Consider the following 23,571-nt stretch of genomic DNA (forward strand, 5'->3'; position numbering starts at 1 on the left):
GTTGACATACTGTCCTCTCGTGAAATAATAGGTTCGTCTGGAAAAGTGGAAAATGACTAATTGAAAAGAATTTGCCATCTGCAATGTCAACTGAGTGTCTCACAAGAAGACAAATGTTTTTTCCAAGTCTTCTCTACAGTATATTTAGTTTTGATATTAGCTTTGTGGTTTGTTTTCTTTGCATCCGCCTTGGTGTGGTTATGCTATCCGTTGTCAGGCTCTTGCCCACTAAGGCCCATGGTTTGGACAATGCACTCATGAATTTCACTACAAAATATAATACCCTGTGCTGTACTGTGTCAATTCGGGTATCTTTTTAGGGCTTTCATCACGTTTAACACGTAAATCCTTTTGTATTGGTCATTATATTAACCGTCCTGCTTTGTCTGGATTCGTGTGGGTAAAAATAATTGATAACAATAAAGAGATAATTTTCCGATCAAGCATTTTGTTTTGTTGTTTATAATAGGCCGACACAACTCATTGTTCCTAGACAGTATTATTGTATTTTACTTTTCAGTTGTTTTTCTGTTGCTTTCAAAAAAAAAATGTACTCAAATCAACTCCGAATGCCATAATTAAATGTCTCCTTTTAATTTGACATTGTATTTCTTTTTTTGTTTCATTACCCAGTTACATCGAAAATCAAGCCGACCTGGAGAACATTACAGAAGTAGACCTTGCCAATTATAGAGAGTTGAAGAATCTGTGAGTAACCTTGCATAATTTGTAATATGTACAGTATTTTTCTAAAGCTGTATGATAATGTGTTTGTAGATGTCTGTTTGTATTACTGCATGACATGCATACATATGCAAAATGTTCTACAATACACCTAGCAGTTGATTTGATTGACTTGGCTTTAAATGTTTGGTTGGTCCTGTCATTGAGTGAGTGGTCTTCTCTACACTCCACCATGTAATACATAATCCCTCCCTATTCATCCTCTCCAATGTGCCCTCTACCTTGTTATAGCAATCTGCAGTACTAAACATTACAATTCAACATTTCATTCCCTTTATGGCTCTTTCAATCAAGGGGGTAAACCTCCTGTGTTGCACATTAGCCATTATTCTGCACCATAACCTGCAGTCCTGTACAGTCCTTTCATTTCAATCCTTCTTCTGAGTACCTTACCACTAGCGTATTCAAAGAAAGGAAATGTTCTGGCGCTAACTAATACAGCTAATACAGACTGGTCAATGTACACACTATGGGTTTACTGTGGGTAATTAGTAGCATAATCAGTGATTCACACTTCCTGTTCTGTCTTTTGTTTGTCTGTCGTGTTTCTACCCCCCCAGCACGGTCACGTTCTGCAGGCTGGCGTACATCTCGGCTAATGCTTTCCAACACAACATCAAGCTCCAATATGTGTAAGTGTCCTTGGTTTTACAGAGTGATTGTCTTTCCTTGTCATGTCTCGACCCATGCTTGGGTCAGGCTCTTTGTTGCTGTCAATTAAGGGGAAGCCTCCCGAGCCTTGAGATCTTGAGCTTATTATGCAGCAGAGTCACTGCAAAAATACAACAATAGATTTCTGCTGAAATACAGATTGAAATGACTGAAATGTAATCATAATTAATTTGATACCATTTAATTCAACAATGACACTGTGTACATTATTAAAGCACAGAATGCATTGGTGTAGTATCAGAGGCTCAACAGTAGTGGGTCATGCGGGACAGATTCTTAACTCAGATTCTTACCTCTTTAACAGTGTGTTACATTTGTTTTACAAGAAACATGCCATTTCAATTTCAAGTTAAAAGAATTGGGTTGACACAATGTAGACCAACCTGTTTTTACAAATGTAGTCACTATCAATGCACCAGCTATGGGACCACTTTTAGCATTTTGAAATGACTTGGATTCCTCTTGTTAGAACGTTTGAATCAACTATATTAAAAAAACAAACACTGATGGGTGAATTGTAGATTATTTTTCTGATGTTTGTGTTTCTAACACTGTGATCCAATCCTTCAACTACCTTCTAAAGATACACCGTACAGCACACTGAAAAATAACAACTACAAACTAAGTGTTGCCCATTAGTGTTGCCCATATGTAGTGTTGGGGAGTAGTGAACTACACGTTGTTCAACTAGTAATTTAACTACATTTAGCAGTAACTGGGTTGTTGTTTAACTAAATTCAAATCTTGGTAGTGTTTTCAGTAGTCAATGCAAATTTAAATCATGAAGCGGGGCAGCTAACTACTGGAACTACACACATCTTGTTTTGGCGAAAATAAAACAAAATATGGGTGAAGAAGGCAAGAATTTCCTTACTTTTTGTCATCAGACCTGCCTAATTCTCACTTAAAACATTGTTTTAGTTTTTAATAGGATAACAACTAAAACTGTGGTTGGTAATATAACCCCTTAATTCTGTGAACATCTGACCCCAGAGTGAACTGTTCTTGCAATTTGTAGTCTATGACATTTCCGACTTAGATATGTTAATTTCCTCACAAAGTAGTTTGGATGTAGTGAACTACTTTTTCAAAGTAACTTTAGTTAAGCAAACAATGTTTCTCTTAACGGTAGCTTAACTTCTTACAGTGTGAAGTAATTGGTAGCTTGGTAAACAATATTTTCAGAGTAGCTTCCCCAATACTGCCTGTATCCATGGCAATCATCCCTCCATCAGTAGCTGACCCTTATCTCCACCATCTTGTCCTCATCATCTTACTAAACGTGTGTGACATGTCCGATGTTGTTCATCTGAAAGACAGGCGGTTTGGGAGGAGGAGGGGGTGTAGCGGGAAGGGCTCTGAAAGGGGTTCAGGGTTGGTGGTGGGGTAGGGGGTTCTGGCGAAATCGGAGAAGACTTCCACCAGTCACCATTTACTCGCTCATTTTGGTGGATTATCGACAACTGCTGCATAATAAATACACTCCACTAAGGGTCCATTATCGCTTAATCAATATTTCAAAGAGGGGGCTGTGGGGTGTAACAGATGTGTGTCACCCAAAACGGGTGAGAACATGGGGGAGGCTCTGATACTGTACCCCCTTCCTTGATCCTTAAGATATTTAAGCAATAATGCCCGAGGAGGTGTGGTGTATTGCCAATATTCTACAGCTAAGGGTCGCTCGTACGCACGACGCAACGCAACGCGTGGTATTTTGGCCATATATCACAAACCCCCGAGGTGCCTTACTGCTATTATAAACTGCTTACCAACGTAACTAACTACTACTATGTTTTGACATACCCATGGTATACGGTCTGATATACCATGGCTGTCAGCCAATCAGCATTCAGAGCTCGAACCACCAAGTTTATAAATTAAGATGCTAGGAGCAGCTGCCATTCCCAGCCATCCCCCCCCCCCCCCCTGTTGCCTGGGAGGAATCGAGCTGGTAATAGATAAGCCCCAATGGCTAACCCATCTGACATGAACTTTTGGGAGCAAGGAAAACAAATAATTGAACCCCTGCTGGCCCCCATTGGCCCTGCCAGAGTGAATATGTATCGGTTGCATGAGCGGGCTCCCCAGTGTGGTCTGCTGTCATCTTCTGAGAGGTTTTGTTTACACCCTCTGTCAGCACAGATGCATTTCAGAGCAGTCATGGTGATCTGCAGCACGTTTAAAGAGATACAATAGGGATACATAGGGGATAGCATATCTTAGCAGTGATATGCCTCAGAAATCCACTGCAAATCGCCCGCAATATTTCATATTTTTGATCAAATTAATTAACCTCATACTCCTAATACACAGTATTTGATATGAGTAGAAACCTGTTCTCCTTTCTCCTCTTACAAGTACAAGCAGCATCATCAGGCTAATATAACTCGAGCACTCTAGTAGTGATCGATGGCCAAGTATAGCGCCCACCGTCTCAGAGAAGTGATTGGGCTAATCACATAATGTACAGAACGGAGAGACAACAGCGAGAGGTGAGCCAATGACGTTTGTGAATGTAGCACTTGATGTAAAAGACTTGCCTGGGTAATTGAGCAGAGTACATCTGGAGGCACTAATGTGTCCACCCAGAGAGTAATTCTAAGTAGGGCTGCATTGTTCTGCATTGAGTGAACATATCATGGGATTAGTTCAGTATGATTTATTTCAACAACATAAACACACACATTTTACAAAACCATCTCTCCAGATGAATGTTTATTTACTTCACCCTCCCCCCAAAAATATTATAGATAAGACAAAAAAAAGTATATTACAGACTTGATTTTTTGTCCTCATTATGGCAGCGTTTGAGAAAGCAACAGGTGTCAGACGTGCGGTAGAACAGAAACACTCATTTGAATAGATATAACAAAGACGTGTGTAAACATAACAAGCAGCCAGGCTGTAGTGACTGCGGATTGTTTGTGCGTGAATGTGAGGACTCTTGACACATTGGACGTACAAAGACGAGCATGTGGAGTGCAAAAACAAAATGGCCTCTTTTGCTTTGAATATTGAGCTGTTTGCCGTGCACAGACAATTCTTATGCAAAACTCAACATGGGGGAAAAGAGGGTGGGGAATCACAGGCTCAACAACAAATTGTATAATACTGTATTTAGATTTTTTTGCCATTTATATGCTGAATGTCCTGTTGGATGGATGTTGTCTCCTTATTGTATCACACAGAAACCTGGCATCTAACTCCCTGGAGCATATCAGTTGGAAGGTGTTCCATTTTCTTCCCCTGCTCAACCTGTGAGTAAAACACCACTCAGAACATCACTTCTGTACTCTCTTCAACTCGTCAACCTGTGACTGAACTATCAACTCAAAGATGTTCACTTTGTATGAGAAAAATAGACCCATTCCACTCTGTTTTTGAACTGATTGCAGAGAATTTTTCAACACTTATTTCACTGATGAATTATTTTCTATATTCAGTTTTTTCTCTCTATTCACTCTATTAATTCTAGAATGTTCTATTTGCTGTGTGCGTCTTTGATAATAATGACCTCGAATACTTTGTATAGACCTTTAGAAAGAACAAGAAGGTTACACAATTGAGAGAAAACTTTCGGACAAAAGAGACCGATTTCCTCTGTGTTCTCTTTCAGGGTTTTGAGGGACAACCCCCTTGAATGCTCCTGTGATATCCATTGGCTGCAGCAATGGCAGCTTAACGACCACAGTGACCTCGACAACCAACCGCTACAATGCTTCTCAAATGGCCATGCCCTACAGTTAGACTCCTTAGAGATGGAGAATTGCAGTGAGTTGAATTGATCGATTTTTTTTACTCAGTTTAGAGATAAAAATGTGATTTTACTTTATTATTACTAAGTAATATATGCATGAATAGCATATACACGTATAGTTCAAACATTGTAGAAATAGTCTGACAAGGCTTTATTAGACTTAATTGCATTAGTGGCATTGCTGATTGGATTGCTATTAAACGTCATTATCAACATTTAGTACCCCAGGCCAAACCATAGAGTTTCCAACCCATTCTCGGTACATTGTTTTGCAGCTGTACCGGATGTCGCCATTGTCCATGCCAACACCAAGGTCCAGGAGGGAGGCAACCTGACATTTGTGTGTCAGGTGACAGGAGTGCCCATGCCTGTAGTGAGGTGGCGCACGAATAAACTGCTGTCTCGCTATACTGTACAGGTACTGAGTGATGATGTCACGTGGACATACTGATTGGGGAATACCAGCAAGATCAGTGTTTTTTTCTGAGATATCGCACAATGCACTTTTTGTTCCCTTTAATATGCCTAACATATGTTCAACATATGTTCAAATCCAAACTAGTAACAGGATCGGGGTCATATATGAAGGAATATTCAGAACTAAAAATAAAATAGAATGATGGTGTGTTTAGGTTTCCTTATTGTGTACATTGTCATAATCATTCAGACTCTCCTTGCATCTCAGATGTCTCCATGATTGTTGTAAACTGTAATGTGTAGCTAAACCCCTGTTGTCCTTTGCGTCTTGTTCCACCTGCAGGAGAGGTTCTGGGGCTCCACGTTGGAGCTGGAGCTGCAGCTGTGGAATATGTCCTCAGAAGACAACCTGCACAACTTGACCTGTGAGGCAGAGAACCGGGCCGGGCCTGGGGAAGAGAAAGTGACGTTGGACATTGAATGTAAGTGTCAATGAACTATTAAAGCTGTCAGGGTGTTGAAAGCTGAAAGACTCAGTGAGAGCTGTCATACTGCAATGAAAGCAGGGGAGGTAGAGGGAGAGAAAAATTGTGTCATGTTTATAACCAGACATTCATTCCCCAGAATTAAATACTTTGTATTAATAATTGTGGCAAAAAATAAGCCCACCTTGTCACTTTGCTTTAATATGCCACAGGTCTTTCGTTTCGATTAGTATTGTTATCAGTTGTCACTCAAAAATACACGACGACAGTAGGGATTTTAGCATGTAAATCTGGGTGGAGCAAACATTTATACTTTTTTTTTTATGCATACCAGCAAAGCCACTACATAACACAACACTAAACAATACATTCATTTCACTATAACGGTGACAAACGGTGCTCATAAACTGTTAGAGTCTTCTGTTCCAACAGCAGAGTTTTATTTTCAGCACCATGGATTGAATCCTTACCACCGCTACACCTGGCTATCAACAGAGGCTTGTCTGGCAGCCAAACAGTTCATTTAGCCTCATAAGCAGATAAGAGCCCATCCATAATTTCGATAAAGACATTAACGAGCCAGCAAAGACGGACGTTGTCAATGTAACTATTTGTTCAACACTTTTGAAATATACAGCGACAGAATTCAGAACATGGGTAGTTCTTGGAGTATTCTCTCTGTACACCAATTCAGAACAGTAGGATAAATAAACGGGGCATATATATCTACAGTACATTCGGAAAGTATTCAGACACCTTGACTTTTTCCACATTTTGTTATGTTACAGCCTTACTGGGGTGGCAGGTAGCCTAGTGGTTAGAACTTTTGGCCAGTAACTGAAAGGATGCTGGATAGAATCCCTGAGCTGACAAGGTAAAAATCTGTCATTCTGTCCCTGAACAAGGCAGTTAACCCACTGTTCCGAGGCCGTCATTGTAAATAAGAATTTGTTCCTAACTGACTTGTCTAGTTAAATTAAGGTTAAATAAAAATGTATTTTACTCATCAATCTACACACAATACCCCATAATACCCCATAAGTAAAAACAGTTTTTTTGTTTACACATTTATAAAAAATAAAAAAACTGAAATTTCACATTTACATAAGTATTCAGACCCTTTACTCAGTACATTGTTGTAACACATTTGGCAGCGATTACAGCCTCAGGTCTTCTTGGGTATGACACTACAAGCATGACACACCTGTATTTGGGGAGTTTCTCCCATTCTTCTCTGCAGATCTTCTGAAGCTTTGTCAGGTTAGATGGGGAGCGTTGCTGCACAGCTATTTTCAGGTCTCTCCAGAGACGGATATATATATATATATATATATATATATATATATATATATATATATATATATATATATATATATATATTAGTTGAAGTCGAAGTTTACATACACTTAGGTTGGAGTCATTAAAACTTTTTTCAACCACTCCACAAATGTCTTGTTAACAAACTATAGTTCTGGCAATTCGGTTAGGACATCTACTTTGTGCATGACACAAGTAATTTTTCCAACAATTGTTTACAGACAGATTATTTTACTTATAATTTACTGTATCACAATTCCAGTGGGTCAGAAGTTACATACACTAAGTTGACTGTGCATTTAAACAGCTTGGAAAATTACAGGAAATCATGTCAAAGCTTTAGAAGCTTCTGATAGGCTAATTGACATCATGTTAGTCAGTTGAAGGTGTACCTGTGGATGTATTTCAAGGCCTACCTTCAAACTCAGTGCCTCTTTGCTTGACATCATGGGAAAATCAAAAGAAATCATCCAAGACCTCAGAAAAAAAATTGTAGACCTCCACAAGTCTGGTTCATCCTTGGGAGCAATTTCCAAACGCCTGAAGGTACCCCTTCACCTGTACAAACAATAGTACGCAAGTATAAACACCATGGGACCACCACCGTCATACCACTCAGGAAGGAGACGCATTCTGTCTCCTAGAGATGAACGTACTTTGATGCGAAAAGTGCAATCAATCCCAAAACAACAGCAAAGGACCTTGTGAAGATGCTGGAGGAAACAGGCACAAAGTATCTATATCCACAGTAACACGAGTCCTATATAGACATAACCTGAAAGGCCGCTCAGCAAGGAAGAAGCCACTGCTCCAAAACCACCATAAAAAAGCCAGACTATAGGGGACAAAGATCGTACTTTTTGGAGAAATATCCTCTGGTCTGATGAAACAAAAATAGAACAGTTTGGCCATAATGACCATCGTTATGTTTGGTGGAAAAAGTGGGTCTTGCAAGCTGAAGAACACAATCCCAATTGGGAAGCACGGGGATGGCGGCATCATGTTGTAGGGGTGCTTTGCTGCAGGTGGGACTGGTGCACTTCACAAAATAGGTGGCATCATGAGGGAGGAGAATTATGTGGATATATTGAAGCAACATCTCAAGACATCTGTCAGGAAGTTAAATCTTGGTTGCAAATGGGTCTTCCAAATGGACAATGACCCCAAGCATACTTCCAAAGTTGTGGCAAAATGGCTTAAGGACAACAAAGTCAAGGTATTGGAGTGGCCATCACAAAGCCCTGACCTCAATCCTATAGAAGATTTGTGGGCAGAACTGAAAAAGTGTGTGCGAGCAAGAAGGCCTACAAACCTGTACGCTCTGTCAGGAGGAATGGACCAAAATTCACCCAATTCATTGTGGGAAGCTTGTGGAAGGCTACCCGAAACGTTTGACCCAAGTTAAACAAGTTAAAGGCAATGCTACCAAATACTAATTGAGTATATGTAAACTTCTGACCCACTAGCAATGTGGTGAAAGAAATATAAGCTGAAATCAATCATTCTCTCTACTATTATTCTGACATTTCACATTCTTAGAATAAATTGGTGATCCTAACTGACCTAAGACAGATAATCTTTACTAGGATTAAACGTCAGGAATTGTGAAAAACTGAGTTTAAATGTATTTGGCTAAGGTGTATGTAAACTTCCGAGTTCCAATGTATATATATACAGTACCGATCAAATGTTTGGACGCACCTACTCATTCAAGGGTTTTTCTTTATTTTTACTATTTTCTACATTGTAGAATAATCGTGAAGACATCAGAACTATGAAATAACACACATGGAATCATGTAGTAACCAAAAAAGTGTTTAACAAATATACAAAATGTTTTAGATTTTAGATTCTTCAAAGTAGCCACCCGTTGCTTTGCATTTTCTCAACCAGCTTCATGAGGACCGGATTTCAATTAGCAGGTGTGCCTTGTTAAAAGCTAATATGTGGAATTTTTTTCCTTCTAAATGCGTTTGTACCAATCAGTTGTGTGTAACAAGGTAGGGGTGGTATACAGAAGATAGCCCTATTTGCTAAAAAACCAAGTCCATATTATGGCAAGAACAAGTCAAATAAGCAAAGAGAAATGACAGTCCATTTTTACTTTTAGACATGAAGGTCAGTCAATATGGAACATTTCAAGAACTTTGAAAGTTTCTTCAGGTGCATTCGCAAAACCCATCAAGTTCTATGATGAAACTGGCTCTTATGAGGACCGCCACAGGAAGGGAAGACACAGAGTTACCTCTGTTGCAGACGATGAGTTCATTAGTTACAAATCTCAGAAATTGCAGCCAAATAAATGCTTCTCAGAGTTCAAGTAACAGACACATCTCAACATCAACTGTTCAGAGGAGACTGCGTGAATCAGGCTTCATGGTTGAAGTGCGGCAAAGGATCCACTACTAATGAACACCAGTAAGAAGAAGAGACTTGCATGGGCCAAGAAACACGAGCAATGGACAATAGACCGGTGAATATTTGAGATTTTTGGTTCCAACCGCCGTATCTTTGTGAGCCGCAGAGGAGGTGAATGGATGATCTCCGCATGTGTGGTTCCCACCGTTAATCATGGATGAGGAGGTGTGATGGTGTGGGGGTGCTTTGCTGGTGACACTGTCTGTGATTTACTTAGAGTTCAATGCACACTTAATCAGCATGGCTACCACAGCAGCGATACGCTTTCCCATCGTTTGGGAATATTATTTGTTTTTCAACAGGACAATGACCCAACTCACCTCCAGTCTGTGTAAGGGCTATTGACCAAGGATAGGGATGGAGTTCTGCATCAGATGACCTGGCCTCCCCAATCACCCAACCCCAACCCAATTGAGATGGTTTGGGATGAGTTGGACCGCGGAGTGAAGGAAAAGCAGCCAACAAGTGCTCAGCATATATGGGAATTCCTTCAAGACTGAAAGCATTCCAGGTGAAGCTGGTTGAGAGAATGCCAAGAGTGTGCAAAGCTGTCATCAAGGCAAAGGGTGGCTACTTTGAAGAATCTAAAATCTAAAATATATTTTGTATATTTGTTTAACACTTTTTTGTTTACTACATGATTCTATGTGTTATTTCATAGTTTTGATATCTTCACTATTATTCTACAATGTAGACAATAGTAAAGAATAAAGAAAACCCCTTGAATGAGTAGGTGTGTCCAAACTTTTGACTGGTACTGTATATGTATATATTTTTAGCTAAACAGGTGGGGCTCAAAACAGGTGAACCTGCCTCAACTGCCCTGAGTGACGAGTCGCCACAGCATTAGTAATACATCACTGTAACGTTACATTGGTGATGCATTATTTTTATAGTTGCATTCTTCTCATTTTTATCAACCCTAGGCGGACAAAGAACTCAAACAGATGACAGAACAAAACATACATCTGATTACAGAAGAGACATTATATTGTCAGAGACTGTGGTTTTGCCTTAGCCCAGCTTCGCTACTGAAAAATATCTGATTTGCTGCAAACTGTGATGCTACAGAAGAGAGTGTGTTGATGCATTGGCAATACATTACAGTAAATATTGGCCAAACAATATCATTTCACCAACTCAGTGACACTCATTGGAAAATAAATCCCAAAAAGAGTTGCAGCCAAATGCATGAGCATCGAGGGACAGTTAATGAATGTAGGGAGGAAAATGGGCTGATAAGCGTGGTAAGATTCGATAAGAGCCCCGGCTAATGGACTTCTCCCTCCTACTCCGGAACACAGTATTCATCCGGAGTGATTGGCAGCCTGTAAGTGCGTTAGCGCGGCTAATCTATCAACATCAGTCCCCCTGGTGGATGGACACTCATTAACCGCTAGCCTTTAATTACCCTTAATTAGCTCCCCGATCAGCGCGGTGTTTACAGCCAGGGCTCTGCTCTGTTGAGTGGCTGGTCTGACCACTTCCTGTGATTCAGGCGATTGGTGCTGCAAGGGCAGCATCCGTTCAGTAATATATATAAAATAAACTTGTTTGGGAAAAGGTTTTTCAAAATGAAAATATAGACTACACCCTAGAAACCGATTAGAAGACTCAATCAAACAAATCTAATCTACAAAGAAAATGTTTAACGGTTAACTATAATTTATTATTTCATTTCATACAGAGTTCAACAAAACTCATATTGTGTTCTTTTCTAACTCACTATTAACTAAATTGGGGACATTAAGTCAAACCTGATGGGTTGTGCTAATTGTGCAATTTTTTTGCAGTCCATGACTGTCTTTAGCATCTCTTTTCAGAGATAATCTCAAGAGGAAAGAGACAAATGCCTTGGTATCCCTTTAGCACAGCATTTTCTGCAGTAGGGTCATAGGTTAAGAGCAGTGGAATGGTCGGTGGAAATTGTCAGAGTGAGGGGTCTCTCTGCATCAGCATAGTCTTCGATCTAAAGAAGCCATTTCCTGAGGCTTCTTGTCGGCTCCGTGCTTCCAGGTAGCTCTTGTGGTTAGGGGCCCTAACAAAACCTGGATTCATTATTCATACCAGGTCAACAGGTTGACAGTGCAGATGGAGAACATTGATTCATGGAAACTCATAGGTGGAACCTATAGGGCACTTGGATGAGGCTGTACCTTCTATTGACCAACCAATAACTTTGTCTGAAACAGGTTGGATGTGGTAAACTGAAAATTCAGTACAAAGAGATAATTTATGTGTAGATAACTATGGTTATAGCTTTGTGGATAATTATTTCAGCTAAATGTGATCTCATTCTAATATCATGTTTAATGATTTACACACATTTATCGTCAACGATTTTGAGGGTATTGCTCACTGTACAGTAGGTTGACCAATGTTCTGAATTCAGAAATAGCCTTTGTTTCACCTTATCGCCTTACTCATTCACACATCCTAATGGACCACATCTCATGTCTTCCATCCAGTTCCATCCAAAATCATATTCCTGCACAACGCTGAGCAACAGCACCACTGGTGTTTCCCCTTTAAGGTGGACGGGAACCCTGAGCCAACCATCCGCTGGCTTTTCAACGGCTCCGACCTGACCGAGGGTCGTTACACCTACACACAGTTCATTCCCGACTCGGACGACGGCTCTGTGAAGCACGGTTGTCTATTTCTCAACAAGCCCACCCACTTGAACAATGGCCTCTACACCATCATTGTGGGGAACAGACTGGGCGTGGATCAAGCCACGGCCACGGGAAAGTTCATGGACAACCCCTTTGACCCCTTTGATCCTGAGGGCATCATCCCAGGTGATTGTCTGAAATGAAAGGTCATAGAATAATAATAATAATAATAATAGTAGTAATTTAATAGGATCCCAATGATACTGACCCTCACTATTCACCAACTTGTGTTATGTTAGAGACAGTCTCATGTGCTTGCATGTTCAGTATGTACAGTATACTTAGTCTAAATTTGTCATCCTCTCCTTTTCTTCATGCCAGTCCTTGAAGAAAGTGATCCACGTAAGCCTTTTGAGTGTTATTTTGACAGTGATTATTACCTTGTAGAAACAGATAACCTTCTAAACTGTACCTAACGAGAACAAAAAATACTTATCACAGGTAGTAGAGTGTAAATTACCCAGGATTTTGCTTTCAGATACTCCACGTATCCCCTCCAACATTTTTTTATACACTGTGTCAGTGTCTTGCATACTTTATATGTGGTTATCAAGGTGATTTGTGAGTAACGATCCATCATTAATGATTCCTTTTCTGCTCCCTCCAGTTCCCACCAACAAATCTAATGAGGATGTCACTGAGAACACGGAGAGCAGAATGTTTGGGGTGAGACACCATTCAATGGGTCTGAACCATAGTAATAATATAACATACAGTGTGGAATGCTAATGTTTTAGCAAATTTCTGTTATGCTATGCTAAGCTATGTTGATGCTAATTATGTTTCTGTGCAGGTGTCAGTGGCAGTGGGTTTGGCTGTGTTTGCTTGCGCCTTCCTCCTTATGATGGTACTGGTCATCAACAAGTGCGGCCAGCAGTCCAAGTTTGGTATTCACCGTAAGTGACACACTCTACTATGCAATGTGTTTCAAATACCACAGTAGTGTCTGTCGGTTGAACAAGGTATAGTCTCCTATACTCAGAGGGCAAGCAACACGTTACTTGGGATTTCATAGAAGACAGGTACGAAACAACCTGAGATGGGTTAGCTGTTCTCAAAACACCTTGGTTGTTAGAAAGTGAAGGGTTGAGACTGAATTCTGACATTTCCCTGTCTGGATAATTCAATACGAGACAACCCCAGGAGAATATGACATTTTGCCAACGGTAAAGACTCTGAAAGCGCATATCCATTCCAAACTGAAACAACCAAAAGCCAGCATCAATGCCAACTCATTTATTTCATTATCACATTGGAATTGCCAATAGTTCCGCAGAAAGCATTGTATTCCTTTCTAAAAGTAATTCACATGAGGCCAGGCAAAATAGGGTTTCCGCCAGGCTGTAACTTTGCACACTGTCAGCCCAACAGCTGGGTTAGAGTGCCTTAATTACAGCAGTGAACGGCGTCAGGAGCCCCTAGCAGCAGCGTTGGCCATTAAAGAAGACTGATGGAGACCAGCTCCTGTAGGCGTGATAGGTCCTCTCGGACCCCCACCCAGAAAGTGCCTAAGTGGCTCTGATTGCCTAAGTGGGCCCCCCTCCTGGCCAACTCGTTTCCCCTCGCTTGCTGCCATCCACCATTTTCTATCAGGGGCTCTGGGGGTTCTGTGGTTTTCTCGTTGAGTGGGTTTTACGATTGTTAATAATGTCTGCAGAAAATACAGTAGTTGCTTACTGATCCGACGTCCACTTCCAACATTTGAACAATGCATACATAAATTGCTGGAAAATAAATGGATGTATCACATTCAGGTCTCTCTCCCTCTCTCCAGGTTCATCTGTCTTGGGAACAGAGGATGATCTTGCTGTGTCACTGCGTTTCATGAACTTTGGGACCAGCCCTCCTTCCTCTGACGACTCTGGCATGTCCAGCTTTGTGGAGAACCCTCAGTACTTCTGTGGCATCTTCAAAGACAAAGACATGTGTGAGTGGAATTGGAATACAACTAGGGACTGGATACGTGCTAACTTCATTATGATTGCATTTCATATCTACCATATGTTTTTCCTAGATAAAGTTGGTAATGCAGTGATCTTACAATGTTTTATAAGGCCCAATGTTAAAAGCCTTTCTCTTTGTATGTACAGGTGTGCAACACATCAAAAGACAGGATGTAGTTCTGAAGTGGGAATTGGGTGAGGGGGCTTTTGGCAAAGTCTACCTGGCAGAGTGTGCCAACCTCAGTCCGGACAGTGACAAAATGCTGGTGGCCATCAAGGTATGCATGAGACTTCCATCCATGGCCACACTTTCAGAGGTGCATTACATGAAGTTTAGACCTCCTAAACATGATGATGTCATATCCTCCCGTGACTGTGTTTCTCTGTGGTCAGACTCTGAAGGATGCCAACGAGTCGACCCGGCAGGACTTCCAGAGAGAGGCTGAGCTGCTCACAGTGCTCCAGCACCAGAACATTGTTCGCTTCTATGGAGTGTGTACAGATGGAGAGCCACTGGCGATGGTGTTTGAATACATGAGACATGGAGACCTCAACCGCTTCCTCAGGTATGGAAAAGAAACAGAACCTCCTACTTAAATCCCCACAGGGATAACCTCATGGCCGCCCATGCTAACCTTCCCCTGTTAACTTCTACTTATTAGCTTCAGCATGGTAACTATTTAGAAACCGAGGGTTTTGTTCTAACATCTCTGCATCGTTGTGTCCACTGCTCTTCAGCAAAGCCACTTAATTGACCTTGATGAACCACACAAATGCAACTGTTTCTATGCCAAGCCACACTTGTAGACACCATCGTCCTCACTTCTCTACCTTGTTGTGTTCCCAAGGCAATAACCCACTTGGGGTGGACTGCATGGACCAACAATGTGTTGGAGTGGTTAAGGACACTTAGTTGTGAGAGTCCCAAATCATTTCTGTGATCTGGGATGACTGAATATGTGATTTTAGATGCATTTCGGATATCATATCATTGAAGATGTCCACGTCGACCGCAGAAGTTCTCGTAGCCTGTCTACACTCTGAAGTTCTAAAGACAAGTCTGGTCCAACATGGATGCAGGATATATGTTCACTGAGCACTCAGACAGAGCACCACGTTGATACTGCAGATGACCACTCATGCTGCACCTGGGACATACTCTGAGACACCATTGAAACAGACATAGACAGTGTATGTCTGCCACTGCCAGGTGTCCAGTGGGGCCAGACTGGGAATGGAGACTCAATGTGCACACAGACACAGCCCACACTATCCAGATTCATGGATAGATGGAAATCACATTTCCAAGCAGACAGAATGGATGTGTGTCTCTTGGCCTATGAGGCAGCTGCTCGTCTACCCTACCACCTGCCTGTTAAACTAATAGTGATAGAATAGATAACTTCCTGCAAGTGACACATTTCTATTAGGATTGATGGACACATCGAGGAGCTTATTGGGAGTGAGCTACAAGTCAGAGTGGGTGGGGTGGATGCCATATTGAGAGAAACTGTGGAACGTTTGAAGAGTAAGGCTATCATGCATCTCGGAATCAAATTATTCCAAATGAATGCGAGGCGTATAACAAGCCTTATGTTTCCTATTAACCATTTGTTAAGTTGTTTTGTTATGGCTTGGTCTCTAGCTGACTGTCTCTATTACACTTAAAAGATCTCGTATACATCCAACATGTTCCATCTGCAGATTGCATGCAGTAATCATCCATCTGGTCACTGTATGTTGATATTGCATCACTAGGTTGGTGCAAAAGTTCATGCATCAAAGGACCAATCAGAAGCCTAAATTAATCTGGGAGAGCTGGGCCCATATCACAAAGCATCTCAGAGTAGGAGCGCTGATCCAGGATCAGGTCTTCCGGTCCATTTATTCATTTTGATCTAAAAGGCTATGTGATCCTATATAAACACTACTCTGAGACTCTGTGAATACAGTTCCTGATGGATGTCAGCCAAAGTATGTCACATGCCGTTCACCAAAAAGCCTGTAAAACTCGAAAGGTTGTGACCTCTCCTCCCCGTGTCCACCAGGGCGCACGGTCCAGATGCCCATATCCTGGAAGAGGTGAAGATGCCCCCGTTGGGCCAGCTCACTCTTCCCCAGATGCTGCACATCGCCGCCCAGATCGCTTCGGGCATGGTCTACCTGGCCTCCCTTCACTTCGTGCACCGGGACCTCGCCACACGCAACTGCCTGGTGGGAGATATGGGAGAGGGTCTGATGGTCAAGATAGGAGACTTTGGCATGTCCCGGGACATCTACAGCACAGACTACTACAGGGTAAAGGTGGAAGTAGTGAAATACTTTTTTAGGGTGGGGATTTGTCATCTAACACGCCATTGTCATGTAATATTTACTCATCCAACTCTATGTACAACAAAATACATCTTGATATTTTCAATGTATAGGCTTATCACATATTAAGTAGCATGGTACATCTCAATTGTCATATTAATTATAATTCTATGAATGTACAATTGAATGACCATTGACCTCACTCCTGTCAGGTGGGTGGGCGTACGATGCTTCCTATTCGCTGGATGCCTCCGGAGAGCATCATGTACAGGAAGTTCACCACGGAGAGTGATATCTGGAGCTTTGGAGTGGTCCTCTGGGAGATCTTCACCTATGGGAAACAGCCCTGGTACCAGCTCTCCAACAGTGAGGTAAGGAACTGGGCACTAGGTAGGAAGCAACATGGGGTGGCAGGTTGCCTGGTGGTTAGATAGTTGGGCCAGTAACTGAAAGAATGGCGGTTCGAGTCTCTGAGCTGACAAGGGGAAGAATCTGTTGACGTGCCGTTGAGCAACGCTCATTTCTCCAGGTGCTGTTCATAATGGCAGACTCTGGGTGTGACCCTACTCTCTGATGGTGTCTCAGGGAGAGTGGGATATGCAAAAACACATTTCCAATTCACATGTGAAATAGGACAAATATAAGCACCTACCTCTTTTTGTAAAAGGGGCATCTTTGTATTGGTGATCAAAACCTTCTAGATTCATAGTAATAATGAAGTAGCTATAACTCTGATATCTAGTTGAGTAATGGAACAGTGTCCAGGCAACGTGTAAATACTGTACCACATCATCATTCAGCCAGTGGATAGAGGGTGAAGTGTTTGATCATAGAAGGAGACTAGAGCACTAGGATTTCCCGTCTACTATACAGCCAATCAATGACTTCATAGTAATCATGGCGGACCCAGTCCAACCCTTTTAGGTTGCACCCCAAGAAGTGGACTCTGTCCTGACCGCAACACACCATTATGCCCTATAACCAACCCTCTTTCCTTTCAAGTGGAGGGTAGATCAATTTTCCCGTCTACTCAATTCTAATCTCATTGGCTCTCATCTTTGCCCAGGGCCAATGACGTTTAACCTTGTTAACCTAATCCTCCCCGCCAATGATGGACATGTGTAATTATCATGTCGTCTAATTAGGGAAGGCAGGGATAAATCATCCCAAACACTCCATCTAGGCCTGAGATAAGGAGACGGGCGGCCATCTTGGAAAGTCACTATACATTTTTGTTCACTTATGAAGATGCACACAATGTTCTGAGAACCTTATGTTTCTTAGAGCTCTGTAAGAGCGGGGTTGTCCTATGGTTATTATGCATACAACCTTCCCACAACTTTCTGGGAATGGTGCAGGATAGTTGCTTTGAAACATTCTCAGCACTTTTAAGAAACTTTACAAAAAAAACGTGATTTTCTTGGTGTTTCATTACTTTGACAGAACGTTTCCTAAAAGTTATAAACTAAAATGACAAAAATGTACAGCTTTGTATAAGTACAAAAAACATGGCATGCAGCTCCATCCTGGTAGTGCAGTGGACAAATTCCATGGCTGAAGAACAGAAGATCATAGGTTTGAATCTCACTGACGCTGTGCCACAATAAAAAATACACGTGTTTACATGATTAATGACTGAGCAAATTCATTTCGATAAGTCCTATCTGTGCTTGGAGTTTCGAAACAATGATTCTAAGCTAGCAGTGTTATCAGAATTATATTTAATTACCATCAAATAACCTATAATTTCCATTCTGAGAATGTTAATAAAAGAGGAAAACATTCAGGGAACTATAGTAAAATGTTTTCAGAACCTAAAAATATCAGGCAAAATTATCACTTCAAATCTCAGAACGTTTAAAAAATGTTCTGCTTTACTGGTCAGGAAATGTATGGCTTCGTTCCCAGAACCAATGGGAAACCAAAAACGTACATTCCCACAACTTCCAAGGACCCAAATGTGCTAGCTGGGCATTATAGTATCATGAGGTTCAGTGCTGACAGGTCTCTTCAGTTCATTGGATTAGGTTAGGGATATTGAACTCTTTAAAAGGGTTAAGTTGCTGGCTCTTTGTGTGATGTGGGGCCAAGGGCAGTCCTTGTATGGGAATAGGCATAGTGCAATTCAGTTCTTGACAGTGATAAATGCATCGAGCCATGCCAAGGGTAAGAATGTGTCAATTTGACAATTTTTCTGATGAATACCATTCCATTCTTTTGAAAGATCACCAGCTTATTAGAGGCAATATCTTTCGTTCTCACAGAACGTTCTCCAGAATTGTGCAGAAGTTGTTGACTCATCTTGACAACTCCACTTATTGTTCTTATCCAAGTGTCTTCACCTTAAGCTCTCTAGCGTAGCTTGAGCTTGTCTGGTCAAATTAATGAAAAGTGACAATCATGAAAACATTCAAACCCTGAGGTAATAGCCCCAAATAAAGAGGCATTGCAAAAACTTGGAGTTACTGAAGCTAGCAGACCTTTTAATTCTAACCCCCTCCCTCTGTCTCTATTTGCACCCCCACAGGCTATCGAGTGCATTACACAGGGCCGGGAGCTGGAGAGACCACGCACTTGCCCCAAAGAGGTGCATGGCCTGATGCAGGGCTGCTGGCAAAGGGAGCCCCAGCAGAGGCTGGTCATCAAGGACATCCACAGCCGCCTCCTTGCCCTTGTCAAGAGCCCCCCTATCTACCTGGACATCCTGGGGTAGAGGTTGGGAGGTCTGGGGCTGGGGCAGTCTCCAGGCAAGGGGAAGTAGGGGAACTTACGGTCAGGGATGACAGGTATTGGGAAGGGGTGGGAGTTGGGTAAAGGACTGTGCGATGGCAATCCTGAACCTAAGCATTGCCGTCATTTACCTCTATTGGTCTTAAACACACCGACACCCCCTCTGATTGGATATTTGCTCAGGCCAGACTTAGCAAGGATCTAGTCTGATCGGTACCATTGGGTTGGGATGGGAGTAGGGTGAAGTTGCTCCTAGATGCTGATATTGGGTATTTTTGGGCCACTAATGGTTACAGATCGGAGTGGGGGAGGGGAAGCTGATCCCAGATCTGTGCCTCAGAGAAACTTTACCCTGAAGCGATGGGAAGACTATGAAGATGGGGGTTACTTCCTACTTCCCGGTCACTGTTTTTTAACTCTAAAGCTGGACATACTGTACGGACACTGGCAACATCCATGCTGCTTCAGCTTTGCCTACTACCCCAGCTCGCCTCGTCTCATGACGACCCAGCCCCAACTCTGTGTGCCGCTGACTGGGAGCGGGAGGAAAAGAACGAGCCAGCGAAGATCTGTCAAGTGTTTACTGTGAGTGTTTTATTGTGTGACTGAACGGGTGTTGTCCTGATGAAGGGTTTTGCATGATTGGAGGAATGCAGACTATACGGTGCCTTTGGGAATGTATTCAGACCCCTTGACTTCTTCCACATTTTGTTACGTTACAGCTTTATTCTAAAATTGATTAAATCATTTTCCCCTCTTCAATCTACACACAATAGCCCACAATGACAAAGCAAAAATATTTAAAAAAGTTTTGGTGCAAATTTATTACAAATAAAAAACTCAAATAAACATTTGCATAAGTATTCAGACTCTTTACTCAGTACTTTGTTGAAGCACCTTTGGCAGCGATTACAGTATTGAGTCTTCTTTAGTGTGATGCTACAAGCATGGCACACCTGTATTTGGGGATTTTCTCCCATTCTTCTTTGCAGATCCTCTCAAGATTTGTCAGGTTGGATGGGGAGCATTGCTGCACGGCTATTTTCAGATCTCTCCAGAGATGTTCGATTGGGTTCAAGTCCGGGCTCACAAAGATATTCAGAGACTTGTTCCGAAGTCTTGGCTGTGTGCTTAGGGTCGTTGTCCTGTTGGATGGTGAACCTTTGCTCCAGTCTGAGGTCCTGAGCACTCTGGAGCAGGTTTTCATCAAGGATCTCATTGTACTTTGCTCCGTTCATCTTTGCCTCGATCCTGACTAGTCTCCCAGTCCCTGCCGCTGAAAAACATCCCCACAGCAGGATGCTGCCACCACCACCATGCTTCACCTTTGGGATGGTGCCAGGTTTCCTCCATATGTGACGCTTGGCATTCAGGCCAAAGAGTTCAATCTTGGTTTCATCTGACCAGATAATATTGTTTGTCATGTTCTGAGAGTCCTTTAGGTGCCTTTTGGCAAACTCCAAAATGGCTGTCATGTGCCTTTTACTGAAGAGTGGCTTCTATCTGGCCACTCTACCATAAAGGCCTGATTGGTGGAGTGCTGCAGAGATGGTTGTACTTCTGGAAGGTTCTTCCATCTCCACAGAGGAACTCTTGAGCTCTGTCAGAGTGACCATTGGGTTTTTGGTCATCTCCCTGACCAAGGCCCTTCTCCCTCGATTGCTCAGTTTGGCCTGGTGGCCAGCTCTAGGAAGAGACTTGGTGGTTCCAAACTTCTTCCATTTAAGAATGATGGAGGCCACTGTGTTCTTAGGGACCTTCAATGCTGTATAAATGTTTTGGTACCCTTCCCCAGATCTGTGCCTCAACAAAATCCTGTCTCTGAGTTCTACGGACAATTCCTTCAACTTCATGGCTTGGTTTTTTCTCTGACATTCATTGTCAACTGTGGGACCTTATATAGACAGGTGTGTGCCTTTCCAAATCATGTCCAATCAATTGTATTTACCACAGGTGGACTCCAATCAAGTTGTAGAAACATCTCAAGAATGTTCAATGGAAACCAGATGCACCTGAGCTCAATTTCGAGTCTCATAGCAAAGGACCTGAATACTTATGTAAAAACAGGCATTTCTGTTTTTATATTTTAAAACATTTGCTAAAATGTAAAAAAAAAATGCTTTGTCATTGTGGGGTATTGTGTGTAGACTGCTGGGGATTTTTATTTATTTAATCCATTTTAGAATAAGGCTGTAATGTAACAAAATGTGGGAAAAGTCAAGGGGTCTGAATACTTTCTGGGATTTACTGTTGCCTGAGAATATGGAAAAGTTGAATTACTTTAGTGAAGTTTAAGGGGCTCAGTGATTTTCAAGCCCGAGAATGCTTTTCATAGGTGAAATTTCAATCATCTACAATTTTGATAATGACAGCTTTACCATTATGTTCAAGATGTATTGGAACAGTAAGACGCCATCTTTCCATTTTCAAGCTGTGTGATATAATCAGTAGGAGTGAAAATATAGAGAAACCTCTTGTGCCAAGTCAATTGCACTAATCAGAAAGCTTTATATTGTTAGGCTGTTATGTCAGATCCTTCATTTTTCATATACATAGCCCATAGCCCATAGTAAAGAAACTACATACAAAGTTTGTGTTCTTCATGGCTATCACTTGCATTGTATTGGGATGTCAATTATCAAGTAGCATTTGGGAATATGAACAAACAGTAAATGGTCATTAAGAGAGATGCTCCTTATCAATATAATCTTATTTGATAACCCAATTTGTTTATAACCCAAAACCCAACCATCATCTGGATTGATAATGTCTGAATACAGTAACGTGTGTGTGTGTGTGTGTGTGTGTGTGTGTGTGTGTGTGTGTGTGTGTGTGTGTGTGTGTGTGTGTGTGTGTGTGTGTGTGTGTGTGCGTGTGCTCAATGGTAAGTTTGACCGGACGTTGTCTACTGTTGATATTGCTCACTACAGTTGTTTATAGCTAATGGAATTCAGTACAATGTTTCGCATTTCTCCGCCTACTCATTCTAATCCGAATGTACAATATTACAAACATTATTACAAACATTAAAGTAGAGTTGTACAGTTATTCTTTTGACTTATTCATTATTTATCTGATGTATTACTCTGCTTAAAATGTTCTACTGTATATGAAATAATTTGCTGTCAGGGGAAAAAAACAATGACGACTAATTGTAAAATAGGGATATTTTTGAAAAAACAGTGTGGGACCTTCTATTAAAGGCCAGGAAGGTGTTTTTCCTGACATACTAGTCTTACCTTTTTCTGCATTTAAATACTGTAGAATGATTTCTCTGTCCAAGGCCAGTGAGTATACTCCAAATAAAAACATGTGTAGGCAGTGCAAGATTATAGCTCATCGGTTCAGGTACAGTTACATAGCTTTCATAGGAAATAGCCATGTTAACATGCCTTATAGTGACCCCAAAGCATTTAACATCAGCCTTTAACATCAAAGCAAGCTGCTGAAATCCAGTAAGGGACAAGATGGTTGAGAGAGATACAGCGAAATGGTTTCACATGTAACAGATGGATAACAATGATCGGAACTTCAGGAGGAGAGTGACAGATGGAATTGAAATAGAGACCGTGATACAACCTATAGACACACAACAAGGTCCACTCTCCCTTTTAACATTTCACCTTGAAAATAAAAGCAGACATTTTACAAGACTAGTAAAACAATTTGGACACCTTTGAATGTAAATATGTACATATACTTTATTGATTTGATGTTAAAAAAAATGGTAATGTTCAGATATTGTTACCCCAACACTTTGTATATCATCTGCCCATGAATAAAACAACCATTTGGTTCAAGGAGCTCAGTTTCCAATTGTCTACCATCTTACAGTACATGTTCTTATAATATTTCGGAGGATGAACAAATACAGACTAATTGTTCCTACACGTTTTAGCCTGCAAAAGCACCTTTCATTGTGTGGAGGTCTGTAATCATTTACCTGAATTACACACAGCAGTACTTTCTCACTGGAAGTCTCACCACACACATCAGTTACTGGAAGAATAATGTTTTATATGACCTTAGGTTACCCCCCCCCCCCCACCAAACAAACAAGCACACTTTGGATATATTACAGCAGCCTCTCATCACTTCAC

At 41.5% G+C, this 23,571-nt stretch overlaps 1 protein-coding gene across 4 annotated transcripts in view; it reads left to right on the top strand.

Moving 5' to 3' along the window:
• Positions 1 to 23,271, top strand: part of LOC135522284 (high affinity nerve growth factor receptor-like) — a 28,132-nt gene extending 4,861 nt beyond the window's left edge. The window contains exons 2-17 of one of the 4 annotated variants that reach the window (XM_064948388.1): positions 634 to 708; positions 1,305 to 1,376; positions 4,605 to 4,673; positions 5,033 to 5,187; positions 5,449 to 5,591; positions 5,934 to 6,072; positions 12,279 to 12,611; positions 12,807 to 12,827; positions 13,093 to 13,151; positions 13,279 to 13,381; positions 14,260 to 14,412; positions 14,576 to 14,706; positions 14,822 to 14,994; positions 16,477 to 16,732; positions 16,954 to 17,112; positions 19,269 to 23,271. In XM_064948388.1, the coding sequence (XP_064804460.1) occupies positions 634 to 708; positions 1,305 to 1,376; positions 4,605 to 4,673; positions 5,033 to 5,187; positions 5,449 to 5,591; positions 5,934 to 6,072; positions 12,279 to 12,611; positions 12,807 to 12,827; positions 13,093 to 13,151; positions 13,279 to 13,381; positions 14,260 to 14,412; positions 14,576 to 14,706; positions 14,822 to 14,994; positions 16,477 to 16,732; positions 16,954 to 17,112; positions 19,269 to 19,454 (2,227 nt within the window). In that variant the 3' untranslated portion in view covers positions 19,455 to 23,271. The remainder of the gene's footprint in view (positions 1 to 633; positions 709 to 1,304; positions 1,377 to 4,604; positions 4,674 to 5,032; positions 5,188 to 5,448; positions 5,592 to 5,933; positions 6,073 to 12,278; positions 12,612 to 12,806; positions 12,828 to 13,092; positions 13,152 to 13,278; positions 13,382 to 14,259; positions 14,413 to 14,575; positions 14,707 to 14,821; positions 14,995 to 16,476; positions 16,733 to 16,953; positions 17,113 to 19,268) is intronic. The other 3 variants (XM_064948389.1, XM_064948390.1, XM_064948391.1) reach the window with 3 other exon arrangements.
• The last annotated feature ends 300 nt before the right edge of the window (positions 23,272 to 23,571 follow it).

This window comes from Oncorhynchus masou, chromosome 30, assembly GCF_036934945.1.
Source record: "Oncorhynchus masou masou isolate Uvic2021 chromosome 30, UVic_Omas_1.1, whole genome shotgun sequence".
Lineage (NCBI taxonomy): Eukaryota > Metazoa > Chordata > Actinopteri > Salmoniformes > Salmonidae > Oncorhynchus > Oncorhynchus masou.